Below are 26,828 nucleotides of genomic sequence, written 5' to 3'. Positions count from 1 at the left end.
TACCTCATTCCTCCAGTAGTGGCCACTGCAGAAGAAATCCATCTGAACAGACGTAATGTAATACCACATTTTTTTCTGTAGTGGCCACTACAGGAGAAATATGGTATTACAAGCGACCATTTTTTTTTTTTTTTTTTTTTTTTTTACTTCAGTGGCCACGACAAGAGAAGAAATTCATCCGGACACAATGTAATACCACATTTTTCCTCTAGTGGCCACTATAGGAGAAGTGTGGTATTACACAAACCATTTAAATTACTACTTTATTTATTTATTTTTTTTACAGCAGTGGCCACGACAAGAGAAATTTAATTTGAATATGGATGCAATGCAATACCTCATTTCTCCTGTAGTTGCGACTGCAGAAGAAATTCATCTGAACAGACACAATGTAATACCTCATTTCTCCTGTAGTGGCCACTATAGGAGAAGTTTTAATGGCCATAATGCAATATTACATTCCTCCTTTAGCACCATTGCATATGTAAATCAAGTGAATGGATGCAATGTAATACCAGGTTTGCCCTGTAGTGGCCACTGCAGGAGAAATTTCTACTATAGCAGACTCTCCTTTGACAATCTCTTCTGCAGCACCTACTATAGGAGAAATGTGATATTACAGCACACCTATTGATATTAGCTTCTCCTATAGTGGCCACTAGAGGAGAAGGGTGGTATTACTCTGCGGCCATGATCATGCGGAGTCGTTAAGAGTGGGTGCTACTCCTTACAGGCTATTATATAGTAGGGTTCTGAGCCTCTAAGACATAAATATGCTTTAATACATCATATATGATTAAGGGGGATCCTAGAGGAAGAGCCCCTTTAAATGTACATGAAGTGATGACAACACAAAGGACATTTATCATCACCGAGCCACAAGATAGGTAATCAAAGTCTGACCTCTGGAAGACCACAGCGCCCCCGATGGTCATACGTTGATCAACTATCCTGTGATCAGTAATAAATGTCTTAAAGCTATAGTATATTCCTACGTCACATAGGAACATAGAATAAATAGTGTTCTCCTAATACCTTCATCGAAGTCCACATCATCCTCGGTGTGTTGTGGGAAGGGGAAGCAATTTGTTATTTCCAGCCGATCGTCCACCACAAGGCCCAGCAGCACTCCCTGCACCACTTCACTGCCATGGCCTTCCTCCTGATAGTGCTTAATAATCTTCAACACCACCTACGGGGAGAAAGAGGAGTCATCTCATTATCCAGGGATAGGACTTCTAATAATGGACAATTCTATTTATAGTGGGAATTATGGAAATAAAAAACATCAAGGCACCAAAAATCCACCCAATTGGGCATTTAGTAGCATCCTACACCCCTGCTGACACCTCAGGTCTGCAACAAAAATTGCTGCAATTGGCGTTTTTACCTGAGTTTTTGCTGCAGTAGTTTTTACATAATCGCTGGAGAGCCCCTTTAAGTCATAATGGTCTTTGCCACCAGGGAAAGCCGGGACCGGATATTTTTTCTTAAAGGGATCCTATCATTGGATACCCTTTTTTTCTGACCAACACGTAGGAATAGCCTTAAAGGATATTCTCCTACCTTTAGATGTCTTCTCCGCGCCGCCGTTCGGTAGAAATCCGGGTTTTCTTCGGTATGCAAATGAGTTCTCTCGCAGCACTGGGGGCGTCCCAAATGCTGCGAGAGAAATCTCCAGCGACGCCTCCATCTTCGTCTGGAACGCCCTCTCTCTGTGTCTTCTTTCCTCCTGGGTTTCAATCTTATATGGCCTTGGGCAGAGCCGACTGCGCATGCCCAGGCCACAAGAAAATGGCCGCTTATACCGTAAGCTGGTATAAGTAGCCATTTTCTTGTGGTTGCTTACACAGTAAGCTGTGTAAGTGGCCATTTTCTTGTGGCCTGGGCATGCGCCGTCAGCTCTGCCCGAGGCCTAGAAGATTGAAACCCAGGACGAAAGAAGGCACAGAGCAAGGGCGTTCCTGAAGATGGAGGTGTCGCTGGAGATTTCTCTCGCAGCATTGGGGACGCCCCTAGTGCTATTTGAGCGCTGAGGACCGCCCACAGAGCTGCGAGAGAACTCATCTGCATACCGAAGAAAACCAGGATTTCTACCGAACGGCGGTGCAGAGAAGACATCTAAAGGTAGGAGAAGAATAGCCTTTCTTAAGGCTATTCCTACGTGTTAGTCAGAAAAACAGGGTATCCAATGAAGGGATCCCTTTAAGGCTGGGTTCACATGTGCATTGCAGAACGCCCCAAAAATCAGCAAAGGAGAACTTTTTTTTTTCTTTGTCGCTTTCAGTTTCAAAAAGACTGATACCCAATGGAGCCCATTGAAATCAATAGGGTACGCCGGGTTCCATGCGTAAACATTTTTTTTTTAGGCGTCCTCTTCTCCATTCATTGTGTCGCCCAATGGACCCGAACAATGGAGAGCCAGCACTAGTGTAAGTGAAATATAGGGATCACGTGTCAGCCATACAAATAATTGGTTGTCCAAGTTAAAAATGGCCATGCTAGGTCCCCAGGGGGTCATTGAGGCTGGCCCCAAATTGACAATCCTCCTGTATATCAGGCAAATGCCCCCAGAGGGTAAACAGGGGTTGTCATACTAAAGCCAAATTCAAACGACCTTGGACATTTTTCACGGTCGTTTTGCATCCAAGTGTGCCCGTTTTCAAGGATCCGTACACCTATGAGTGCATGGAGGAATCTGTAAAAATGGGTAAAACAGGACAAACCCAACAATGGGGCAGAAAAGTCTCAGCTGCACAAATTTGAGTGTAAAGTGACGACTTTTGTATCAGGCACCGCACAGAACTAAGTGGCTGCTGACCGAGGCCTCATCTATCGGAGTCAGTCAAGCAAGGAAAGGTTTCATGGCTAACAAAGCGCTATTGATCTCGTCACGTCTGTGGGCGCCCCCGTTATGTGACCGGATTTGCATTCTGCCATGTCGTGACTCCTTAGAAGACGACTCCGCTCTCCACATACATCATAGGCTTGTACGATCGCTCGGCCTTGGAGAGGATAATGGATGACTCCACCGTCAGCTTTCTTCGTAAAACAGCGTTCCCACTGGCAAAAAGTGACGGCAAGGTCTTCTATATACTTCTATATACTGTATTAGGTGGCTGCTTTATTTGCAACATCCTGGAAGAGCTGAGTGACAACCATATGACCGCAGATATGACCTGGTCTCTACATATTTAGTGGTGGAGAGAACTGAGGAAGGTAAATGCAGCCATCACGTACCAACAGCTATTCCTCCGAGCCCCCTGTACACGCGCACACCCTGCTATTCCATGCACCAGGTGTTATAAAAGGGTAGGGGGGGTACGCTGCAGTCCTAGGATTGGAGCTTAACAATGGTCCTCTGGGGCCAGGAAAGAGTCAGGACACCCCTATACACTACAGGTGGGTGGTGGAATTGACCAATGTTCAATAAAGGGTACATATGGGTACATATGTTGCGTCTGGTCCATTGCAAATGATACGGGGTCTGTTGCAATACCACTTACAAACTATGGACAGGTGTGGCACTGTTCTCAGAAGCAAGCACTTCTGGGGGGGGGAGGGGGTAATCCTATTGGTTTTAGTAGGATTAAAATATTGATGACTGTGCCATAGGAAAAAATAAATAAATAAAAAAAATGTAAAAAAAAAAAAAAAAAAAAAAAAAAAAAAAAAAAAAGATATCAAAATCAGTAGGGGTCAGACACCAGGGCAAGCACAACTTCTGCTTCAGCCAGTGTCGTTACATTCATCAGTCACCTAGCTTGTTTGCAGCTCAGTCCCATTCAAATAAACAAGAGCGAGCTGCAATACCAACAACGGCCACCATACGATGTAAAGCGCTGTGCTTCGTAAATAGTGAATAGGCCAGAGCACTTGTCGAATGATGAAGCCTCAAGATCGGTGCTGGATGTCGAACCTTTACCAATTTGATATCGATGATCTACCCTAAGGTGGGCCGGTCCGAGATGTTTGAAAGGAGAAGTGGTCGAATACGCACACTGAGGACCTGATGAAGTGTATCCAAGTACAGAGCTTGCCATTCTCCACCAGTCCCATAAAGTCACTGGAGGACCCTTCAAACATCCGCTCCCCTGGTGGGCCGAAGGACCCAATTTAGACACTTTACCCCTTAGTCTATGACTAGGCAATACACTTAAAGGGATCCTATCATTGGATACCCTTTGTTTCTCGATAACACGTAGGAATAGCCTTAAGACAGACTATTCTTCTCCTACCTTTAGATGTCTTCTCCGCGCCGCCGTTCGGTAGAAATCCGGGTTTTCTTCGGTATGCAAATGAGTTCTATCGCAGCACTGCAGGCGATCCTCAGCGCTCAAACAGCACTGAGGGTGTCCCCAATGCTGCGAGAGAACTCTCCAGCGCCGCCTCCTTCTTCAGGAACGCCCTTCTCTCTGTGTAATCTTCCGTCCTGGGTTTCAATCTTCTAGGCCTTGGGCAGAGCTGACTGCGCATGCCCGAGGCCACAAGAAAATGGCCGCTTACACCAGCTTACTGTGTAAGCGGCCATTTTCTTGTGGGGCTGGGCCTGTGCAGTCGACACAGGAAGAAGCCATTCCTGAAGAAGATGGAGGTGGCGCTGTAGATATCTTTTGCAGCATTGGGGATGCCCCCCGTGCTGTTTGAGCGCTGTGGACCGCCCCCAGTGCTGCGAGAGAACTTATTTGCATCCCGAACAAAACCCGGATTTCTAGTGAACAGCGGCGCAGAGAAGACATCTAAATTTAGGAGAAGAATAGCCTCTCTTAAGGCTATTCCTACGTGTTATCGAGAAACAAAGGGTATCCAATGATAGTATCCCTTTAAGTGTATTGCCTAGTCATAGACTAAGGGATAAAGTGTATAAATATGGTCCTTCGGTCCTTGTCCCTTTAAACCCCTGGACAATCCCTTTAAGACGGCTTCTTTTCTGACTAGGTAGCAGGTTGCTGTAGTCGAAACCTCCCCACTGTTTTTTCCACAAAATCATGCAACCTAACCCTTGCCCCTTTATCTGAGCCCATCGGTTAGACCATGGTCAACCAATTGTACCCAAAGCAAACCATCTCAACTGTATTACTACAACTCACTGTTTTGACGAAGATTAGGCAGACACAGGATTTTTTTTTTCTTTTTTGTAGAAAAACACTTTATAAAAAAAAAAATACAAAAACAAAAACACAACGACAAGAAACCTGGCAGCGATAATGGATTCAGAACATAATGCGGCAACAAACCATCGAGAGCTCTAAAAAGGCAATACCAGAGTGTGATATAAGAGAGTCACCGGCCTAACACCATAGACAATGCAGAACATGTATGCGTGTCAGGGGAGTCACGTATGTGTAAATGGAGCCGCATACAAATACTAACGCTGCCGTATAGGCCTATACAGCGCTCTCCCACTTCCTATGACCTGCAATTTAGTCGCGACGAAGGGCCCCTGCCGAGCTGGAAACATTGCAGAGAATCGTGTAGCGGGAAGAGGATATGAACACCCCCGCTCTGTGAGAAATCACATATCTGACTCTGAATACTGAGCGGGGAAGCAGAAAACAAGCGAAAAATACCGTGAGTATAATGTCCTGTGCAGATACAGACTGGTAAATGCAAATATGTATACCCAGGATTAAGTGAAAAAATAAAAAGATACGTTTTTCCAGAAACAGCGCCACTCTTGCTCACAGACAGTGTCTGGTATTACAGCTCTTGAATAAAGTTCAGTTACAGTACACGGTGGGAAAAAAGCAACCATGGATTTAGAGACTCAAAAATTCACACAAAAATTTTGAATTGAGATTAATTAAGAAGATGGCGTCATGCTCGAGTGCGGGATTTACAGTACTAGGATATCGATGGTCTAGTCGTAGGATAGTGACTAATATTACATCGGTGGAGGTGCTATTTGACGAGCGGCAATGCTTGGGGTGAGCGCCTCTTCCACTTCTCAGGCCAGTGGCGTCGCATTCATCGGTTCCGTGGCCTGTGTGCAGCTCAGTCCCTTTCGAGCGAAGGGCTCAGATCTGCAATACCAAGAACAGCCAGTATACAATATATGGCGCTATACTTGGTTAAGAGTCCACAGCGTTTTAGAGGTCCAAACATTGAAGATTTATGAGGTCATAAATCCTGCACTCCCTTAAAGGGATTCTATCATTAAAACTCAATTTTTTTTCGTCCCTAACACATAGGAATAGCCTTTAGAAAGGCTACCTTTAAATGTCTTCTCCGCGCCGTCGTTCACCTACAATCGCGGTTCTTGATGGTATGCTAATGAGCTCTCTCGCAGCACTGGGGGCGGGCCACAGCGCTCAGACAGCACTGGGGGCGTCCCCAATGCTGCGAGAGATCTCTGTCCAGCGCCGCCTCCTCTTCTTCAGCAGCGTCATCTTCAGCCTCTCATTTGCGCATGCCCACAGGCCACGAGAAAATGGCCGCTTGCACAATATTGGAAGCGACCATTTTCTCATGGCCTGTGGGCATGCGCAGTCTGCTCTGCCTAAGGCCTAGAAGTTACAAGCCACCGCCGGAAGAAGAGGCTGAAGATGACTCTGCTTAAGAAAAGGAGGCGGCGGAGCTGGACAGAGTTCTCTCGCAGCATTGGGGACGCCCCCAGTACTGTATGAGCACTGGGGCCCGCCCACAGTGCTGCGAGAGAGCTCATTAGCATACCAACAAGAATCGGGATTGTTGGCGAACGGCAGCGCGGAGAAGACAACGAAAGGTAGGTGACGAATAGCCTTTCTTAAGGCTATTCCGACGTGGTACTAGAAAAAAATCATGTCTGAGTGATAGGATCCCTTTAAGGCTATTCTTAAGTGTAGGGAGAAAAAAAAACAAAAACATTTTAATGGTAGAATCCCTTTAAAGTATGCGGACTGTGCAACTGGTTCCATCTTAGATGGACTTCTCACTTCAGGACATGCTCAAGGACAATCCCACAACTTGTCTTCAAAGAACCACCAAGTTTCGCCAAGTCGTCGACTTGTACCGTGAAAGAAAGCTTGTCAAAAACCCAGCCGACTGCTTAGCTCACCGGGTGGTCCGGCAGTCACGGTCCGGAGCCACGGCGCCGTTGCGAATAGAGGAGGTCTGGTGGCGGTTCTTGCTCGGAAGTTGAACTCTGCCCACTTAGAAATCCTTCAAGTAATCTCGGCGGTGCCTTTAACCCCGCCGGGCCCGGTCCTACTTGTGCATGCGACGTGAGGTTCGCGGCGTACGATGAATAGGTCTCTATGGCAACCCAGTTTCAGAGAAACGGAGAAGAAAACCGCTGATCGTACGAGACAATTTCTTAAGCGTGCAGGTAAAAAGCTTTTTCCTGGTATTCTTCCCACTAATGTATGTGTGATTTGCTATTGTATCCCGTTAAAATGCCCCGATTTCAGAGCGCCGGAGAGGTCCTTTTCTTTGTGGCGGGCGGACGGGCGGCTGGTTGTGTTCCTCCGCAGCTTTCCAATCAGTGTAACCTCTGCCCCCTACATCAGTCTTACGAGCCTCGGCTTTATACATTGCTCTACTCTGAAACAGCTTGATTCCGGCAGCCGCAAATGTGATAAGAGAACATTAAATATAGAAATCGCTTCTGCCATTGTCATCCCGCCGAGATATTCGGCTTTTTAACTTCCAGCCATTGTGCGGCCTCCTTTAGCAGGTTACCTGTCCAGCCGCTCAGGTTTGTGTTTGCTGTTTGTGAGCCATCGTGACGTCTTCTATGACAAAAGTGACCGCAATACTGATGCCGATAGTCGTGAGGCGCTTAGGAGCAAGGACAGGTGGCCCATCTGCTGCACGAGAGATGGCGGGGAGGGGGTGACTCCAACAGTCAATATAGGGGTTCGACACCCAAGACCCCCCACCGATCGGTAGTTCGAAGTGACGTCACATACACCTGTGATATGGCCTGTAGGCTGTTCATCCCATAATGGGAATGGGACTGAGATGCAATACCACGCACCACCACTATACAATGAGAGGCACTGTGCTTGGTAAGTAGAGAGTGGAGCGCTGATCATTGGACGCTGACTTATTGGACTATCCTAAGGATAGGTCACCAATATTTTAAAGGGATTCTACCATTAAAATGAAATTTTTGGAGATCACACATAGGAATAGCCTTAAGAAAGGCTATTCTTCTCCTACCTTTGGATGTTTTCTCCGCGCCGCCGCTCGGTCCCCAATGCTGTGAGAGAACTCTCCAGCACCACCTCCACCCTCTTCATGCGTCTTCTTCCGGCGCTGGGGGTCACACTTCTAGGCCTCGGACCACGGGCAGAGCCGACTGCGCATGCCCACAGGCCACAAGAAAATGGTCACTTACTTACTGTGTAAGCGGCCATTTTTCTTGTGGCCGCGGGCATGCGCAGTCGGCTCTGCCCAAGGCCTAGAAGTTTGAGCCTCAGCGCCGGAAGACGACGCATGAAGAGGATGGAGGTGGCGCTGGAGAGTTCTCTCGCAGCATTGGCGATGCCCCCAGTGCTGTTTGAGCGCTGAGGCCCGCCCCCCAGTGCTGCGAGAACTCATTTGCATACCAACAAAAACTGGGATTTCTACCGAACGGTGGCGCGGAGAAGACATCTAAAGGTAGGAGAAGAATAGACTTTCTTAAGGCTATTCCTACGTGTGATCTACAACAAAAATTTGATTTTAATGGTAGAATCCCTTTAATCCTGGAAAAACCTGGTCTTCAACCACCTTTATAACATGTTTTATGCTAACGCTAGGTTCACACCATCACTGGCTCTCTGTGGCTTAAAGGGGTTGTCCATGGCACCAATTTTTGTGGCCTCCTTACTACCTTCCTAGTAGAGCGCCGTACACTGTATAGTGGCTGTGCTTGGTATTAAAGCTCAGCCCTATTCATCTGAATGGGACTGAGCTGTAACACGGCCATGTGATCAACAGAGTACAACACGTCTACTTTCTCCACTCGGTCGTAAGATGTACGTCCCTCGCGGAATCATCCCAAAGACCGGACTTTCTCTGCTCATTTTGCCACCCCAAAAAGGTGCCTGACAAGTTGCCACAAATCCAATAATACACCGAAAATCTTCTGTCCTGACGACTTTACTCACCGGAATAATTAAACTGATTTTCCACATCATTTGTCAATTTTTTTGCAAAAGTTCAGGAAAACGCCATCCAAAACTACAGGCCTAGAAAAGCCCAAACGTGGCCAATGCCAGCAACATTGCAGAACACCAAAGCCTCTGGAGGAAGCGACTAAGAACAAATGAAGTAAAAGTCAGCCTAGTGGCGCGCACGCCCGATGCCAAATGGGCAGGCGAGGCACGGAGTGGAAAGGGAGTTAATTAAGCTAATCACCACCATTTGGTCCAATGAGCCGACACAAAGCCAGACCCGGGAGCAGATGTTATCGCCGCTTACGCTCAAGTGAGACTTCACGCGTCGCCCCCCGGAGCTGGAAACGTAAAATCTCTTGAATTGGGCGGAGAGGAGGAGAAAAAAAATTAAGATTAAAAAAAAAACTTACACCACACAATGTGATGAGAGTAGCATCCTCAGGATCCTCCATTTACCTTAGAGTAAGTGAATAAATAAAAAGCGTTTCTTAATTATCCAATTAAGCTTAATTACAGGAGGAACACAAAGGAGTCCTTGGGGTGTCTTGTAGGTTGAGGGCTCCGGAAATCTGGAGCGGTGACTTGCATGATACGAAAGCAAAAATTCCACGTAATTCTCTGCTGAGCAATGAAGAGATGATAAAAATGGTGACTGGCATCCAGTCCCGGGGCAGTGCCGGTACCCAAACGATGGGCAGAGACCCTACAAAGCCTTGTACGCTTGAGGAGCGTCCACCAATCTAGAGGTCAACGTGAAAGAATTGATTCACAGGCCTTAGGAGGTTTATTGGTTTTTGGTAAAAATTATTTGGCAGGGTGCCAAGAGGAAATTATTTCCCACTGGTCCGAGGAATCTAAAAAAAAGTTGGGAAACCCTGCCGTAGACCAAATTTGCGCTTCTCCTTTAAGTACTGGAAAGGTTTTGTGGGATGATCTCCGAAAAACTGGAGAACTGAGTTACATGATATGAAAGTAAAAATCCTACAGAGCAATGAAGATAAAACAGGGACTGGTATCCAGTCCCGGGCCAGTGCCCTTAATCAGAGTACATCAAACCATGGTCAGTAACCCTACAAAAATTTGAGGAGCTTCCAACAATCTAGAAGTCAACGTGACAAAGAACCATCTCATAAACCTTAGGTGCTTCTACCAATACTTAGGATGGTTTGGGGGGGTTTTTTGGTAAAGATTTGGCCAGGATGCACTGTCCTAGACCACATATGCTGTATATTTACAACTAAGCTCAAACAGGAGGAACACAAAGTCCTCAAAGGGTTTTCTGGGTTTAAGAGCTCCGAAAATCTGGAGAAGTGGGTTACACGATACGAAAGCCTACAGTGGGGCAAAAAAGTATTTAGTCAGTCACCAATAGTGCAAGTTCCACCACTTAAAAAGATGAGAGGCGTCTGTAATTTACATCATAGGTAGACCTCAACTATGAGAGACAAAATAAGAAAACAAATCCAGAAAATCACATTGTCTGATTTTGTAAGAATGTATTTGCAAATTATGGTGGAAAATAAGTATTTGGTCACCTACAAACAATCAAGATTTCTGGCTCTCACAGACCTGTAACTTCTTCTTTAAGAGTCTCCTCTTTCCTCCACTCATTACCTGCAGTAATGGCACCTGTTTAAACTTATCAGTATAAAAAGACACCTGTTCACACCCTCAAACAGTCAGACTCCAAACTCCACTATGGTGAAGACCAAAGAGCTGTCAAAGGACACCAGAAACAAAGTTGTAGCCCTGCACCAGGCTGGGAAGATTGAATCTGCAATAGGCAACCAGCTTGGATTGAAGAAATCAACTGTGGGAGCAATAATTAGAAAATGGAAGACATACAAGACCACTGATAATCTCCCTCGATCTGGGGCTCCATGCAAAATCTCACCCCGTGGGGTCAAAATGATCACAAGAACGGTGAGCAAAAATCCCAGAACCACGCGGGGGGACCTAGTGAATGAACTGCAGAGAGCTGGGACCAATGTAACAAAGCCTACCATCAGTAACACACTACGCCGCCAGGGACTCAGATCCTGCAGTGCCAGACGTGTCCCACTGCTTAAGCCACTACATGTCCGGGCCCGTCTGAAGTTTGCTAGAGAGCATTGGATGATCCAGAAGAGTATTGGGAGAATGTCCTATGGTCTGATGAAACCAAACTGGAACTGTTTGGTAGAAACACAACTTTTCGTGTTTGGAGGAAAAAGAATACTGAGTTGCATCCATCAAACACCATACCTACTGTAAAGCATGGGGGTGGAAACATCATGCTTTGGGGCTGTTTCTCTGCAAAGGGGCTAGGACGACTAATCCGGGTACATGAAAGAATGAATGGGGCCATGTATTGTGAGATTTTGAGTGCAAACCTCCTTCCATAAGGAAAGGCATTGAAGATGAAACATGGCTGGGTCTTTCAGCAGGACAATGATCCCAAGCACACCGCCAGGGCAACGAAGCAGTGGCTTTGTAAGAAGCATTTCAAGGTCCTGGAGTGGCCTAGCCAGTCTCCAGATCTCAACCCTATAGAAAACCTTTGGAGGGAGATGAAAGTCCGTGTTGCCCAGCGACAGCCCCAAAACATCACTGCTCTAGAGGAGATCTACATGGAGGAATGGGCCGACATACCAACAACAGTGTGTACCAACCTTGTGAAGACTTACAGAAAACGTTTGACCTCTGTCATTGCCAACAAAGGATATAGAACAAAGTATTGAGATGAAATTTTGTTACTGACCAAATACTTATTTTCCACCATAATTTGCAAATAAATTCTTACAAAATCAGACAATGTGATTTTCTGGATTTGTTTTCTCATTTTGTCTCTCATAGTTGAGGTCTACCTATGATGTAAATTACAGACGCCTCTCATCTTTTTAAGTGGTGGAACTTGCACTATTGGTGACTGACTAAATACTTTTTTGCCCCACTGTATATACCACGCAATTCTCTGCTGAGCAAGAAAGAAATAACACAATAGTGGCAGGAATCCAATTTGGGGTAATAGGCTTGACCAGAGTATGGCAAACTATGCTCAGAAACCCTACATGACCTTGAGGGATTCAGGAGCTTCCACCAAGCCAAAAGTCAACAGGACAGAACCTCCAAGAGTCTCAAAAAGATGACAATCGTGCCAAAATTTCACACATCAGATCTCGAATGAAGGAGGCATGTTCTACTCTGACCGTCTTCAAGAGCTTTGTACAAGATAATCAGAACGGTCATTAATCACCATATTGATAGCTCAACAAGTTCATGACAGATTGGGACTTGGACAAAAGAGGTCACATTATAGCAGTATATTCCCAACAATACAGGAGTGGACACTAGCCTGTAGGTTTTGGGATTCTGTGTGGTCACTGCAAGAGCTAGTTTAGGAAACTCCACCAGGTATCAGAAAACTCCCAAAAACCATTAGGGCCAATAGTTACGGGCTGGTTTTCCCCCATCACCAACCAAACTTTGAGGAGCTTCTAACAATCTAGAAGTCAACGTGGCAAAGAACCATCTCATAAACCTTAGGAGCTTCTACCAATACCTACCACCAATCTCTACACAAGTGATACTCAACAGGAAAACCACAATGGCACTGGTTGGAAAGACAACCACAAGTCTTCAGGCAAGACTATAGGACTTATTTGTTGCCCTTAGGTAAAAATTTGGCACGGCGCCCAAGGATTTTATTATTTTTTTTTTGGTCTGGAAACTGCTATACTCACAAGCTTTTATCTCTGAATGAGACCTTATGATTAGAGATGACCAAGTACTGTTCGGATCAGCCGATCCGAACAGCACGCTCACATAGAAATGAATGGACGTAGCCGGCATGCGGGGGCTTAAGCGGGCGGCCGACGTCAAAGCGGAAGTACCAGGTGCATCCATTCTTTTTTATGGAGCGTGCTGTTCGGATCGGCTGATCCGAACAGTACTCGCTCATCTCTACTTATGATCATCCCCTTCAAGTGCCCATTATGGTCAAGCGGGCCAACCAAGGAATAGCTGAATGTATCACGTAAGAGGACCGACGACTTGAAGCGCTTTCTGTTTAATTTAGGGAAAAAATTCTCTCCCTTAGCTAAAGGTTTGAGAAAATCTTCATGAGTTCGCCCAGGTCTGAGAGCATGAAATTCCATCAGCCGGAAGAAATTAATGGTTTCGTTGCAAGACACTAAAGTGATGAGATGCAGCTAGAAAATAGCAAGCCCTGTATGCATGTGCGCCGCCGAAATAACCGCGCTGGCAGAGAGCAGAAAATTACAGAGAAATCTGTGTCACAGGCTGTTTCCCGCTCTTCCTCCGACGTACAGGACGGATAGAGTTAACCATTGAGAAGCCGTGGCAGTAGGGTTAAAAGGAGCGAGAGCGATTATTCCAATATCCGAGGAGACGGGAACACGGGGAAATAAAGAGCAGGACAGAGCGAGCAGCTATTTTATTTCTGACTGTCAAGCCAGTGGTTGTAATTCTTATAAAAGGCTTCACTATTACCCATCAAGCACACTCAAGGACAGCGGCAAACAGTTTTTACAGTCTAGAAGCTTCTGGGCCATCCATCACATTACACACCACCATGGCGACTGAAGAACTTAACCAGGGATGAAGACTTTCGTAGACGGCGGCGTTAAGATCTGACCGGAAAGAATCGGGATCGTGACTAAGGAAATTTTTGTTAATAAAAGGCATAAAAATAATAAAAGGACATTGATAGAGATAACACTATATAGCGTAATGATGTATATACGCTGATGGCATAGGTTTGTGATGGTGAACCTATGGCATGGGTGCCAGAAGTGGCACTCAGAGCCCTCCCTCTGGGCACCCATCTGTGGAACAGATTATACTGTGTGGGGGCCACTGTGCAGCCTATGATACTGTGTGGGGGCCACTGTGCAGCCTATGATACTGTGTGGGGGCCACTGTGCAGCCTAGGATACTGTGTGGGGGCCACTGTGCAGCATATGATACTGTGTGGGGGCCACTGTGCAGCATAGGATACTGTGTGGGGGCCACTGTGCAGCATATGATACTGTGTGGGGTCACTGTGCAGCATATGATACTGTGTGGGGGCCACTGTGCAGCCTATGATACTGTGTGGGGGCCACTGTGCAGCCTATGATACTGTGTGGGGGCCACTGTGCAGCATATGATACTGTGTGGGGTCACTGTGCAGCATATGATACTGTGTGGGGGCCACTGTGCAGCATAGGATACTGTGTGGGGGCCACTGTGCAGCATATGATACTGTGTGGGGTCACTGTGCAGCATATGATACTGTGTGGGGGCCACTGTGCAGCATATGATACTGTGTGGGGGCCACTGTGCAGCATATGATACTGTGTGGGGGCCACTGTGCAGCATATGATACTGTGTGGGGGCCACTGTGCAGCATATGATACTGTGTGGGGGCCACTGTGCAGCATATGATACTGTGTGGGGGCCACTGTGCAGCATATGATACTGTGTGGGGGCCACTGTGCAGCATATGATACTGTGTGGGGGCCACTGTGCAGCATATGATACTGTGTGGGGGCCACTGTGCAGCATATGATACTGTGTGGGGGCCACTGTGCAGCATATGATACTGTGTGGGGGGCCACTGTGCAGCATATGATACTGTGTGGGGGGCCACTGTGCAGCATATGATACTGTGTGGGGGGCCACTGTGCAGCATATGATACTGTGTGGGGGCCACTGTGCAGCAGATTATACTGTGTGGGGGTCACAGTAGAGCAGAAAGCTCTATAAAGCCCCACTCACATGACCGTATTTTGTAGGTCCGTAAACGCCTGCAATTGTGGATCCGCACATTATTAAGGTTAAATTCCCGTGTTGGCACTTTGTGATAAAATAGTGGGTTGTGGGTTGCAGTTTGGGCACTCTGCAGTTCTTGTCTATAACCTATGCCAGTGATGGGGAACTTTAGAGACCAACAAAGTTCTGCTTTTCTAACCTGAAGTGTTGACTGATGATCAACTGGTTCAGGCGCCCATATACACTGGATTTGTATCAGCCAAACCCACCAATTTCGATGGGTTAACCATCTAACGTGTCACTACACACTTTGCCAAAACCTTTTGTACTTTGATGGATAAGCATTCACCCCTCTGCCATTTCAGGGTCAAGTAGAGCATGCATGCGTGTATATAGGCCATAATAGGTCGACCAAACTAGCTTTTGTGTATGGATAGCGTACCTATCTGACCTCATCTCTGTCTCCTGCATATGCTGCACATCTGTGTCTGACCTCAGCCTGCTCCCAAACACTGAACCTGTACTGACATTGGCCTGTATTCACACTCTGCTTATCTAGTCCCTCGCCTCCTTAGCCAGCTGTCACCAACACCAAGGCAACGCCTAAAGGAAGCAACTTGATGGTCTACTTGCAGAGTTAGGCGGGGTACTTTGGTCAGGATTTTGAGGCCGTATTCACCTCAAATTCCTGACCAAAAAGACGGCTCCCAATGAAATCAATGGGAGCCGCTCAGGTTTTTTTTTTTCCGGGAGCAGTTTGTTCCAACTCCCGGAAACAAAAGAACAGACATGCTCATTTCTTCAGGCCGAGTCGCTTACGAATCCGCCTGAAGACACTCCTGACTAGGCCCATTTGTTGGGCCTAAACCAGAGCGAAGGGTGCGACTGGATGCCAGTGCAATGCACCGACATCCAGTCACTGTCACCCATTTTTTGGTCCAGAAACTGACCAAACAACCCCATGTGCACTCAGCCTTAAAGGGAAAAGATCGGTGGGGAGAGTTCAACTTACGCAACGTCCTAAGCAGTGACCCTAAGCCAAACTGGCTCGTTCACAGGGATCCCATTGCATGTAGATTAATGGATACAAGCACTTACCCTCTTAGCTAGGAGTCTGACCCCCAATTGATTACAAGAAGAGGGTTTGCAACTGCCCCATGTGTCCCGAGCCAATGGTGATCACTGCCAGGCCATCACTCCATCCACTTCTATAGGTGTGAAGGTGATCACTATACCAGAAACACTATAGAAGTGAATGGGCAGGGGCCACACATGTGCACCACTGTCCATATTCACATAGGGCACGGAAAGATCCTCGTGATCACCACATGATGGGGGACTCTAAGCTGTCATTGGCCTCTAATCCAAAAAGTGGTTGACCCTTTACGCTGCATTTGTTTATTAACTCCTTTTTTGCCTTAGGGTGCATGCACACTACGTAACGCCGGGCGTGTATGAGAGCCGTACACGCCGGCGTTACAGCAGGGCTGCCGAACACTTCCCATTCACTTCAATGGGAGCGCTCGTAAACGCCGCTGTTACGAGCGCTCCCATTGAAGTGAATGGGAAGTGTTCGGCAGTCTGCTGTAATGCCGGCGTGTACGGCTCTCATACACGCCCGGCGTTACTCAGTGTGCATGCACCCTTAGCGTGTTGTACAAGTTATGTGCGCTTATAAAGGGAGAGAATTCTGACATTTCACAACCCTACAATTTCAGACATAATGAAAGGCTGCGCCGATAGACGTCAGTCCTCCAAATGCAAACAGCCTTCTAAAATGCCAGCCGTGCCCTTAAATTGCACACTTTACATTCCCAGTGCCACACTATGCCAAGGAATTACACGCGGCCCTTCACCGGACAAACTTCCCGGAGCGCGCAGGACGGTACGTCTCCATAGAAACCGGCAGAGTCCTGCAGACCGATAATACTGCAGATAAGAGGAGGAAAAGAACCTGACCCGTCTGTATAGACTCCGACTGTGGCGGCAGCAGCAGGACGCTGGATGTCATTACCAGGTTGTGGCAAGAGAATTACGGAAGAGAGAGACAAAGCCAATGAGAGCGGCGCTACCGAGGGCCTCCAAATTCTATGGGTACCAGTCAGTCCTATAGGAGTTCTACCCCTATAATAATATCCCATTATTGCATACTGACGAGAATCAACTCCTGGTTAAGACCTGATTAGAAATGGAAAAAAAAAATGGTATTAAAGTTTTTGTATAGAATTTGTCGCATCGAATGTCTGGACTGAGCTGCAGCAAACATGTCAGGCGGGAGAGAGGCAGCGATCGCACGGGGTTAGTAGCCACAAGCTCGCCTGCAGCGAAGGCCCGGGTCACGTGCACATGGGCTTCAGTTCAGGGAGTCCATGCGGGAAACCTAATCCGCATAAAAAAGTGCTTAGGAACTCAGTAGACCCCCATAGACTATAATGGGGTCCGTGTGGTTACTGCTCGGTTTCCGCATAAAAAATGCAGAGAGAAAAGTGCTGCATACATTGCAATTTTCATGCGGATAGGGGAACGGAATAGCCCAAACGCAGATGTAAATCAGGCCTAAGTCCATATTCTGACTCGCTTGCCAAACGGACCAGGAAAGGGACGCCTCGGCTTGACAGATTTATTGTAACAAGTACACAGTCCAGTCCTATTAATGTGACCGCCGCCTACTTGTGACGTCAACATTAAATAACCAATGGCAGAAGGCGCGTGTCAGCAGCCATCTGGGTGTACTCATCATTGTGGAAGGCACGATGCACCAACACCAGTATGCATCTATCCTGGCGGACCATGTTCACCCCTAAATGCGAATTGTTTTTCCTCAGGATGATGGCATCTACCAGCAGGACAATGCGACGTGTCATAAAGCTCGCAGTGTACGTGCGTGGTTTGCGGAGCACCAGGATGAGTTTACCGTACTCCCTTGGCCAACAAATTCCCTGGACTTGAACCCAATCGAGAATCTGTGGGAGCACCTCGATCGGGTTGTTCGCGCCATGGATGCTCAACCGCGTAACCTAGCGCAGCTGGCCACGGCACTGGAGTCGGCATGGCACAACATCCCAGTGGCCATCATCATAACATCCCCTCTCTTCCTGCACGTCTCGCAGGGGTCCGCTCTGCCAAAGGTGGCTATTCTGGATTTTGACTAGTGGTCACATTAATGGGACTGGACTGTGTATAAGACTAATGCCGGAGAACTGGTCTGCCTTATACCCAAAATCTAAGAAAGTCCCAGACTGTTGCAAATTTTGATAATTTATTCTGTGCTGAAATTAATAATAAAGTTGCGGTGGAACGGCTGCGACAAAAAAAAAAAACGCTGCGTTTTACAATACCTGCAAAGTGAATGGAGTCCTCGCTAATCTCATGCTTTGCAGAAAAAAAATCTCCATCGGAAATGCTGCGATTTCAAAAAACGGCACATTTTTGTAAGTCAGAGTTTCCTGGCCCAAACAGGTTGAATCCATTTGGAATCAGAGATCCCCTTTAAGACTGGAGCAGGATGCACCAATTTCAATAAATCGCAGAAACCAAGTGCCCGTCTTTTCACCCCACAACTCGTTGCGAGACGATAAAACTTCAGGACAAAAGCACAAGGACTAACAGTGGCCAGACGGACGGACGCTGTATCATAAAGCAAATCTACCGCGATCTTTGGGATTGTAATTTCTTCAGAGGAGAAGGCTGGTCTGGCCGCTCGGCCTATAATTCAGAAATCACAGTATATAAAGCCGACGTGGAGTCTCCAGATTGCAATCAATAACTAAAGAGAAGCGAACACAGGAAACCTCGTCTGCCTCATGGAGGGTTGATAAGGATAATAATAACCGGAGCGTGGAACGTGAATGAAGAGGATGGAAGCGGGAGGCACGAGCTGGCATTATAGGATCGGGAAAATGATCCTGACCTTTATCTACTCGCACACGGCGAGCACTCAGCGAGCAGGACCAGTCCCATAAATGTCAGACTCACTACATAGGAAATTGCAACTATTAAAAAGAAGGGCTGCTGGTCAGCGTGCTGCTAAATGACCGGCGCCAACATATCGCACCAGGACGCCCTGCCCACCACTCTGCATAATCGCGGCAGCTGTTACCGGCCGTCTACAGCTGGCTGACCACCGGCCATTACATTCAATTACCAAGGCATGGCTGACCTTAAGATACAAGATTGCTCACAAGTTTACAGAACTCACCAAGAAGACGGAAAAGTCACATGAACGTCGACTAGTCTCCATGTTCTTATTTGCAACACGGTGGTAAAGTCGGCCAAACACCACACAGGCAGGTTCCAAAGCCCATATTGCTATTTTTTTTTTTTTTTTTTTATGTGAAGCTACCCAGCAAACAATACCCCAACGCAGAACCTGAAGGAGGCAAAGTATCATACCGGCTCGCCTAGGTTTCCTTTAAAGGGGTTAAACAGTTCCTATTATTGATGGCCTAAGACCGTGATGGCGAAAATATGGCACAGGTGCCAGAGGTGGCACTCAGAGCCCTCTCTTTGGACACCCATCCGTGGAACAGATTATACTGTGTGGAGACCACTGTGGAGCAGATTATACTGTGTGGGGACCAATGTGCAGCAGATTATACTGTGTAGGGACCACTGTGCAGCAGATTATACTGTGTAGGGACCACTGTGCAGCAGATTATACTGTGTAGGGACCACTATGTAGCAGATTATACTGTGTAGGGACCACTGTGCAGCAGATTATACTGTGTAGGGACCACTGTGGAGCAGATTATACTGTGTGGGGAGACCACTGTGCAGCAGATTATACTGTATAGGGACCACTGTGGCGCAAATTGAACTGTGGGGGGATCACTGTGCAGAAGATTATACTGTGTGGGGACCAATGTGCAGCAGATTATACTGTGTAGGGGCTACTTTGGAGCAGATTGGACTGTGGGGAGACCACTGTGCAGCAGATTATACTGTGCAAGGGCCACTGTGCAGCAGATTATACTGTGCGAGGGCCACTGTGCAGCAGATTATACTGTGCGAGGGCCACTGTGCAGCAGATTATACTGTGCGAGGGCCACTGTGCAGCAGATTATACTGTGCGAGGGCCACTGTGCAGCAGATTATACTGTGTGGGGGCCACTGTGCAGCAGATTATACTGTGCGGGGGCCACTGTGCAGCAGATTATACTGTGCGAGGGCCACTGTGCAGCAGATTATACTGTGCGGGGGTCACTGTGCACCAGATTATACTGTGTGGGGGCCACTGTGCAGCAGATTGGACTGTATGAGGATCACAGTGGAGGAAATTGTACTGTGTGGGGACCACTGTGGAACTGATTGGACTGTGTGGGGGTCACAGTGAAGCAGAAAGCTCTATAAAGCCCCATTTGTAGGACTATATTTTACAGGTCTGTAATTGTGTGTAATTGTGGATCCACATATTAGTAAGGTTAAATTGCAGTGTTGGCACTTTGTGATAAATTAGTGAGTTTTGGGTTGAAGTTTGGGCACTTGGTCTCTAAAAGGTTCACCATCGCTGGCCTATGACTATTGGGTCTGTGAGGATCCAATAACTTGAACCCCCACAGATCACTTGTACAGGACTGCACTTGTCATCAATTGAAAAAAAAGTAAGGAATTAGAGCAACTACAGCCGAATATAAAATATGCCAGTCCCAACTGTGCTTTTAATGGGAAATTTTACAGCTAGAACTGTGATCTTTGTGCCACATCAAAGCTAAGAACCTCAACTTACATAGGACACCAGACTATCCCCCTCCATTATACCTACAGTTTCCAGTTGCCAATAGGGCGATGGTGGAAAGAATAAGGACAGAAAGTGGCCAAAATTCTTTAATAAAATATATTACAAAAAGTATTAATGAGACAAAGGACAGAAAAACAAAAAGTTTAGGTATACTAACTTCAAGAAAACTGGACCAGATATGGTTTTAAACTAACGGCGGGTTCACATCTGCACCCGGTCTCCGCTCTGTGGGTTTCCGTCTTCCGCCTGAGAAACCATGACTGGAGACGGAAACCCGGCAGTCAGTGTCTGCCTGTGAGTTTGGTGCCTCTCCGTGGCCTCTTTTTTTTTTTTTTTTTTTTTTTAAAGTGGACACAAAGTCCTGCATGTCCGACTTTGTGTCTGGTTTTGCCGCGAAGACCAGAAGACGCTCATGGGCGGACACTTTGCAAACCCATTGAAATGAATGGGTTTGAAAAGTGACCCCCGGTTTCCGTCTCCTATCCAGTTTCTCGGGCAGAGTCAATGTAGCACAAATAGCTACAGGGTAGGCAGAGGAAATTTTGGGGTCAGGAGGCAACACAGTGGCTCAGTGGTTAGCACTGCAGCTTTGCAACACTGGCGTCCTAGGTTCAAATCCTGCCAGGAACAACATCGGCAAGGAGTTTGTACATTCGCCCCATGTTTGCGTGGATTTCTTCCCATACTAAGAAGACATACTGATAGGAAAAAAAAAAGAAAGTACATTGTGATCCCCATATATAAATTTTGGGGCTGGGATCTGCTTCCAATCACATGACCCAGAGTCAGAACCAGGATTGCTGTCCGAAAGCCCTGGAGTAACTATTCAAAGGATTCCTACAAAGAGAGAGTAGATCCGCATCTCTTGACTGTTATAAAAATTAGCCTTTAATTCATCATATTAAAATAATACAAAAATATAAAAGATAAAGATAGAAAAGACTAAATACGTGGCTAAAAACCGCTGTTGCTACATGACTGGCCGACGCGTTTCAGGACTGAAACGTCCCTTATTCATGGCCCCTTCAGCGTGCTCAGATACAGTCTTCTCGAGTCCGGAAATCAAGATCGCGCACCCTGCACTGTGGAATGGTGAGCTAAAATATCAATTTTTTTCTTTGAAATTGTTGTATTCAAAGGATCCCTTAAGAACCCCATTAAATGGAAATCTTATGGTTTTTCAAGCATGGCAGTCTATAGCAGGTGTGGAGGATGACCCGTCTGCCGCCATAGACTCGCGTCCATCAGAAGATCTGCCGATCACGTTTTATTCCCCACGGCCAGTTTTAGCTACTGAGGTTTCTTGAACAACTTACAGCATGTCCTTACAATGCACTTACAACCCTTACTACACAGGGAAATAAGAATTCATAAATTCCCATTAACTCGCATGTAACATCTGGTCTATGCAAAACGTCAAGGAAAAAAAAAATAATAAAAACACAAAGAAGCCAAAACTAACGCCCTCTAATTGTTAGTTAACCATTGTGAGGAATCACATAGGACCGCTGCATTATACAAGCAGGAACATCACCTCTGGCAATTTGTCCACAAAGTCCTGGCAGGGACGTACGAACAGCAACTGCTCGGCGAAAAACTACAATTGGATCCACAACTTGGCCCGGCGTCCAGAATCATTCACATTGATCTGTATGACAAGCCAATTCTCAATCCATCTGCTCAGCCGAGCCAGCTCTGGAGCGCGCTCTGTTAGCCTGACGCCGGGGCTCAGGTCACTAAGATCCACACCGTGATTTTTGGGTAACAACCTGCAGGATAAAGTGGACAGCTGCAAATAGTCAGACTCATGGCCAAAGAGGAGTATTGGGACCAAGGGAATGAATAAAATATTTTAGGATCCGGATTCTCTGCAACCATCAGGCTTGCTAGGAGATACATTGTGGATCCCAATGTTGAGGAACGGGTCATGTCATAGGTAAACCTACACGGTGCCTATTGTAGAAGCTGGTGGAGGGGGTGAAAGGTCCTCTTTAAACGCACCCCTAACTAGGAAGGGCAATACAGGCATGGCTACGACTACAGCAAAGGACAAAGACTAGGGCTGGGCGAATATAATAAGCGGAGGCCCACACAAGTGTCATGATGCTGTGTGACCCATGTGACTGCACAGGCCTTGTAACCCCCGTCATAAAGCAGAAGACCCAAAAACAGCAGGTAGTTACACCAGAACCCAGGAGAGGTGATCAAACATAAAAACAGTGTTACTCACCTCTCCTGGGCTCTGGCGTGACTCCCTGTTATCAGGGATCACAAGGCCTGTGTAGTCACGTGGGTGACACAGCTTCATGGCACTTATGTATTGGTGCCATAACGCCACGTGACCTGCAGAGGCCTCATCAACGGTTTCGGACTACAGTCACAAGACCCAAAGACAGCAGGGAGTCACGCCGGAGAACAGGGGAGGTGAGTAACACTATTCTTTATGTGTTGTTGCGTATTTGTGTCATAACGCCACGTGACCTGCAGAGGCCTCATCAACTGACTACAGTGACAAGACCCAAAGACTGCAGGGAGTTGCGCTGGAGAACAGGGGAGGTGAGTAACACTGTTCTTTATGTGTTGTTGCGTATTCGTATCATAACGCCACGTGACCTGCAGAGGCCTCATCAACGGACTAAAGTCACAAGACCCGAAGACTGCAGGGAGTTGCGCCGGAGAACAGGGGAGGTGAGTAACGCTGTTATTTTTTTTTTTTATGTGTTTGGTCCGAACGAAACCGGCTGTAGAACCTTGTAAATAAATAACCAAACTGAAATCCAGATCGATGTTCGTTTCGGTTATTCTTCGATCCCCCAGCCCTTGTGGACGTCCCCCATTAGCAATCTCATCATTTACTGAGCATGTCAACCCAAAACTGAAGGAAATCTCCCGTGTCTAAAATTAGTAAAATCCATTTTTTTCCCAAAAATATCTGTGAACGTATATCACGCAAGGACGACTTTCAGCTGCGACTTCCCAAGATCCCAGCCAACGCCAAGCGTCAGATGTCAGAAATACACCTCTGGCCTTGGTACATTTTCTCCGGCGTACTAGACCAGACTGTTGTATTTGTTAACTTTACGGCCCTTTTAACAGAAGCGCCACGTTTTGTGCTGATTAAATCTGATTTTTTATGGGCCTGTTGAAACGGCAGAGATAGCACCGGAGTCAGCACTTTTACGATGCTGTAACTCCATTTTATCCAGTAATATTTTAGCTCTGAATGAGTATTGCAATCTGCCGTGGAGCAAGGGGCTGAAGACAAGAGGAAAAAATAATCAGTTCTGCATCCTTGTAGGATAAGACGGCGGGATTGTTTTCTGCCGCTCTGCAATCTATAACCCTCACTCCTGACACACACAATGATCATATACACATAAGCAATGCTGGAGAGCGATGAAAGGCGGCCAAGACGCTCCGGAGTAATAAAACACATCTCAGAGTCTGTTATCTAGACTGCCGGGGTTAGGGGTGACCATACAAGGCTGGAATATTAAGGCCACAAAACCGGTCTAAATGGGGTTATGAGATTAGGAAAAAGAGGGCGCGGGCTTGCCTCTTCCATTTCCCCCAAACACAGTCCTTTTGCAATACCAAATATGGAGGCTCTCCCTTTAAGGCTCAGCTGTTTGCAGTTCCCTTGCAGGAGATTATGATCTGAGGGGTAAGGTCCAGTTCACATTACGTTCAAGTTTTCAGAGGCAGAGTCAAAAGTGGATTTTAAAGGGATCCTATCATAAAAATCACATTTTTTTCTCAATCGCACGTAGGAATAGCCTTAAAGGGGTATTCCCAACTGGCTTGTTCAGCAACTTGCATGCTGTGTGCTCTGTTCACTTCCTGGTTTTCTCAGTACATTGGCGGGCGGGGTTTCACTTGCTCTGCTGACTCTCTTCATAGCAGTATGTTTGCAGTCAGTAATGAGGGATGATTGTAAATAACTTAGCACAGTATCACTGGAAGATGCACAATATGAAGATGATGTAGCAGAGCTGGGTTTGGTTGCAATAAACTCCGTTTGTCTGTAGGTCTGTGCTTACATACAGAGGTAAGGACTCCCTATCTTAGCCCTTATCAGCCAAATTCAATTAAACCGACTGATAACTGGAAGAGCAGGAGATAAACAGTTCAGAAATACAAGCACAGAGCACTCACCTCCCCCCTCCCGTATCTGAGAGCAGGAGCTACGCCACTTGTGTGGTGCAGAGAGATAAACAGCTCAGAAATACAAGCTCACTCTGTGCACTCAGCCCCCCCTACCTGACAGCAGGGAGCTATGTCACTTGTGGACCAGGAGATAAGCTCATCACCAGGCCTGTGGTTATGGAAAAGCAAAGTAAATAATGCTTCGAGAGTTCTCATTTGCATACAAAAGAAAACCCAGATTTCTACCAAACGGCGGTGCAGAGAAGATGTCTAAAGGTAGGAGAAGAATAGTCTCTTAAGGTTCTTCCTACGTGTTAGGGAGAAAAATAGAGTATCCAATGATAGAAACCCTTTAAAGCTTGCGAATATCAGCAGGCCAAGCAAAGCAGTTGTGATAAAGCAATGTATTTAGGAGAAGTCTTAAATCCACAAACTAGCAGAATAGATAGGATCCTTGAGATGGGACAACCCCTTTAAGAAAGGCTATTCTTCTCCTACCTTTAGACGTCTTCTCCGCGCCACCATTTGGTAGAAATCTGAGTTTTCTTCTGTATACAAATGAGATCTCTCACAGCACTGGGGGCGGTCCTCAGCGCTCAAACAGTACTGGGGGGCCCTAATGCTGCGAGAGAACTTTCCAGTGCCGCCTACATCTTCTTCAGGAACCAGCCTCTCCATGTCTTCTTTCGGAGCTGGGTTCAAACTTCTAGGCCTTGGGCAGAGCAGACTGCGCATGCCCGGGCCACAAGAAAAATGGCTGCTTACACAGTAAACTGGTGTAAGCAGCCAATTCCTAGTGGCCTGTGGGCATGCGCAGTCTGCTCTGCCCAAGGCCTAGAAGTTTGAACCCAGCTCTGGAAGAAGACATGCAGAGAGGCCGTTCCACAAGAAGATGAAGGCGGCACTGGAGAGTTCTCTCGCAGCATTGGGGACACCCCCAGTACTATTTGAGCGCTGGGGCCCGCCCCCATTGCTGCGAGAGATCTCATTTGCATACAAAAGAAAACCCAGATTTCTACCGAACGACGGTGCGGAGAAGACGTCTAAAGGTAGGAGAAGAATAGTCTTTCTTAAGGCTATTCCTACGTGTTAGGGAGAAAAATAGGGTATCCAACGATAGAATCCCTTTAAAGCTTGTGAATGTCAGCAGGGAGAAAGTAAAGTTCCGCAATAATTCAAGTCGAATACATTGAACAGCCTGCAAGTGAACAAAGTATTTTTTTTTTTTTCTGAACTGGAACCTTGAATTTATCACTCAGAGGTGAAAACTTTATCCCAGGGTAACCCTTCAGGGCCTGTTTAAGACCATCATAAAGTCAGTTCAGTAAAACCAAAGGGACATCTAGGTGTTGAGTCCTGAACAAGGACCCAATAGAGATACAGAGATATGTATAGCTCGAAGTAGACCTGACAAAGGTAGAGACTGTAGTTCTATTTAGCATTGGATATTCAGTAAAAAAAAATTAAAAAGGGGTCAAGAAGACCGCCGCTGTATTTGTAGATCCAGAGCTAAGCAGCCATCCTTCTCCCTGTAAACTCTTTTCCGAAATTGGAGTTTGCGGAAGTTCACCGCAGGCCTTTGTAATCTGTCCCATCTTTTCAGAGTCACTTACATCAGTGCTGTGTGTGACAAACAGAGCAGTACAGCCGTGCCCTGCAGCGCCTCAGCGGCGGCTCTCGCTGCAGACACAGCACAGCCACCGATTCAATCCTGATACTGGAGCCTGTCACAGCCAATAACTCCTTATGAATACGGCACAGCGGCAAATAAAAAGAGGTTTCATTCCACCCAGGACGGGTCTCCAGCAGGTTGTGAACATGGGGGGGAGCAAGGTGCAAATGAAACCGACTAGGCCCCGCCATAGTGGGAAATTGTCCTCAAGGGCTTCATTTCTGCAATGTAACAGGACAGGCTAAGCTGTAGTGATATCACAGGCTCTAATGCTATAAGAGCACCTATGTGAGATACGGCCGAGATAAGACTGCTGCAAAGACGTAGGATTGGAAAGTGCAAGTCTAGCCAAGACCACGGGTAGCGAAACACAGCTAAAGGCGCGTCGGAAAAAAGCAATTCCAAAAATACTTGAATTTTCAGTTTTTTTCCCGCT

At 46.7% G+C, this 26,828-nt stretch overlaps 2 protein-coding genes across 2 annotated transcripts in view; both read right to left on the bottom strand.

Moving 5' to 3' along the window:
• Nucleotides 1-26,828, bottom strand: part of RAD21 (RAD21 cohesin complex component) — a 273,983-nt gene that overhangs the window by 130,915 nt on the left and 116,240 nt on the right. The gene's annotated exons all lie outside the window — the stretch shown is intronic.
• The window catches only part of EIF3H (eukaryotic translation initiation factor 3 subunit H), a 125,276-nt gene that overhangs the window by 82,402 nt on the left and 16,046 nt on the right, over nucleotides 1-26,828 (bottom strand). The window contains exon 2 of the mRNA XM_075270275.1: nucleotides 1,036-1,192. Within this exon, the coding sequence (XP_075126376.1) occupies nucleotides 1,036-1,192 (157 nt within the window). The remainder of the gene's footprint in view (nucleotides 1-1,035; nucleotides 1,193-26,828) is intronic.

The sequence above is a fragment of the Leptodactylus fuscus genome, chromosome 4, assembly GCF_031893055.1.
Source record: "Leptodactylus fuscus isolate aLepFus1 chromosome 4, aLepFus1.hap2, whole genome shotgun sequence".
Lineage (NCBI taxonomy): Eukaryota > Metazoa > Chordata > Amphibia > Anura > Leptodactylidae > Leptodactylus > Leptodactylus fuscus.
The sequence above is the reverse complement of the archived record's forward strand: the minus strand, read 5'-3'. Positions and strand labels throughout refer to the sequence as shown.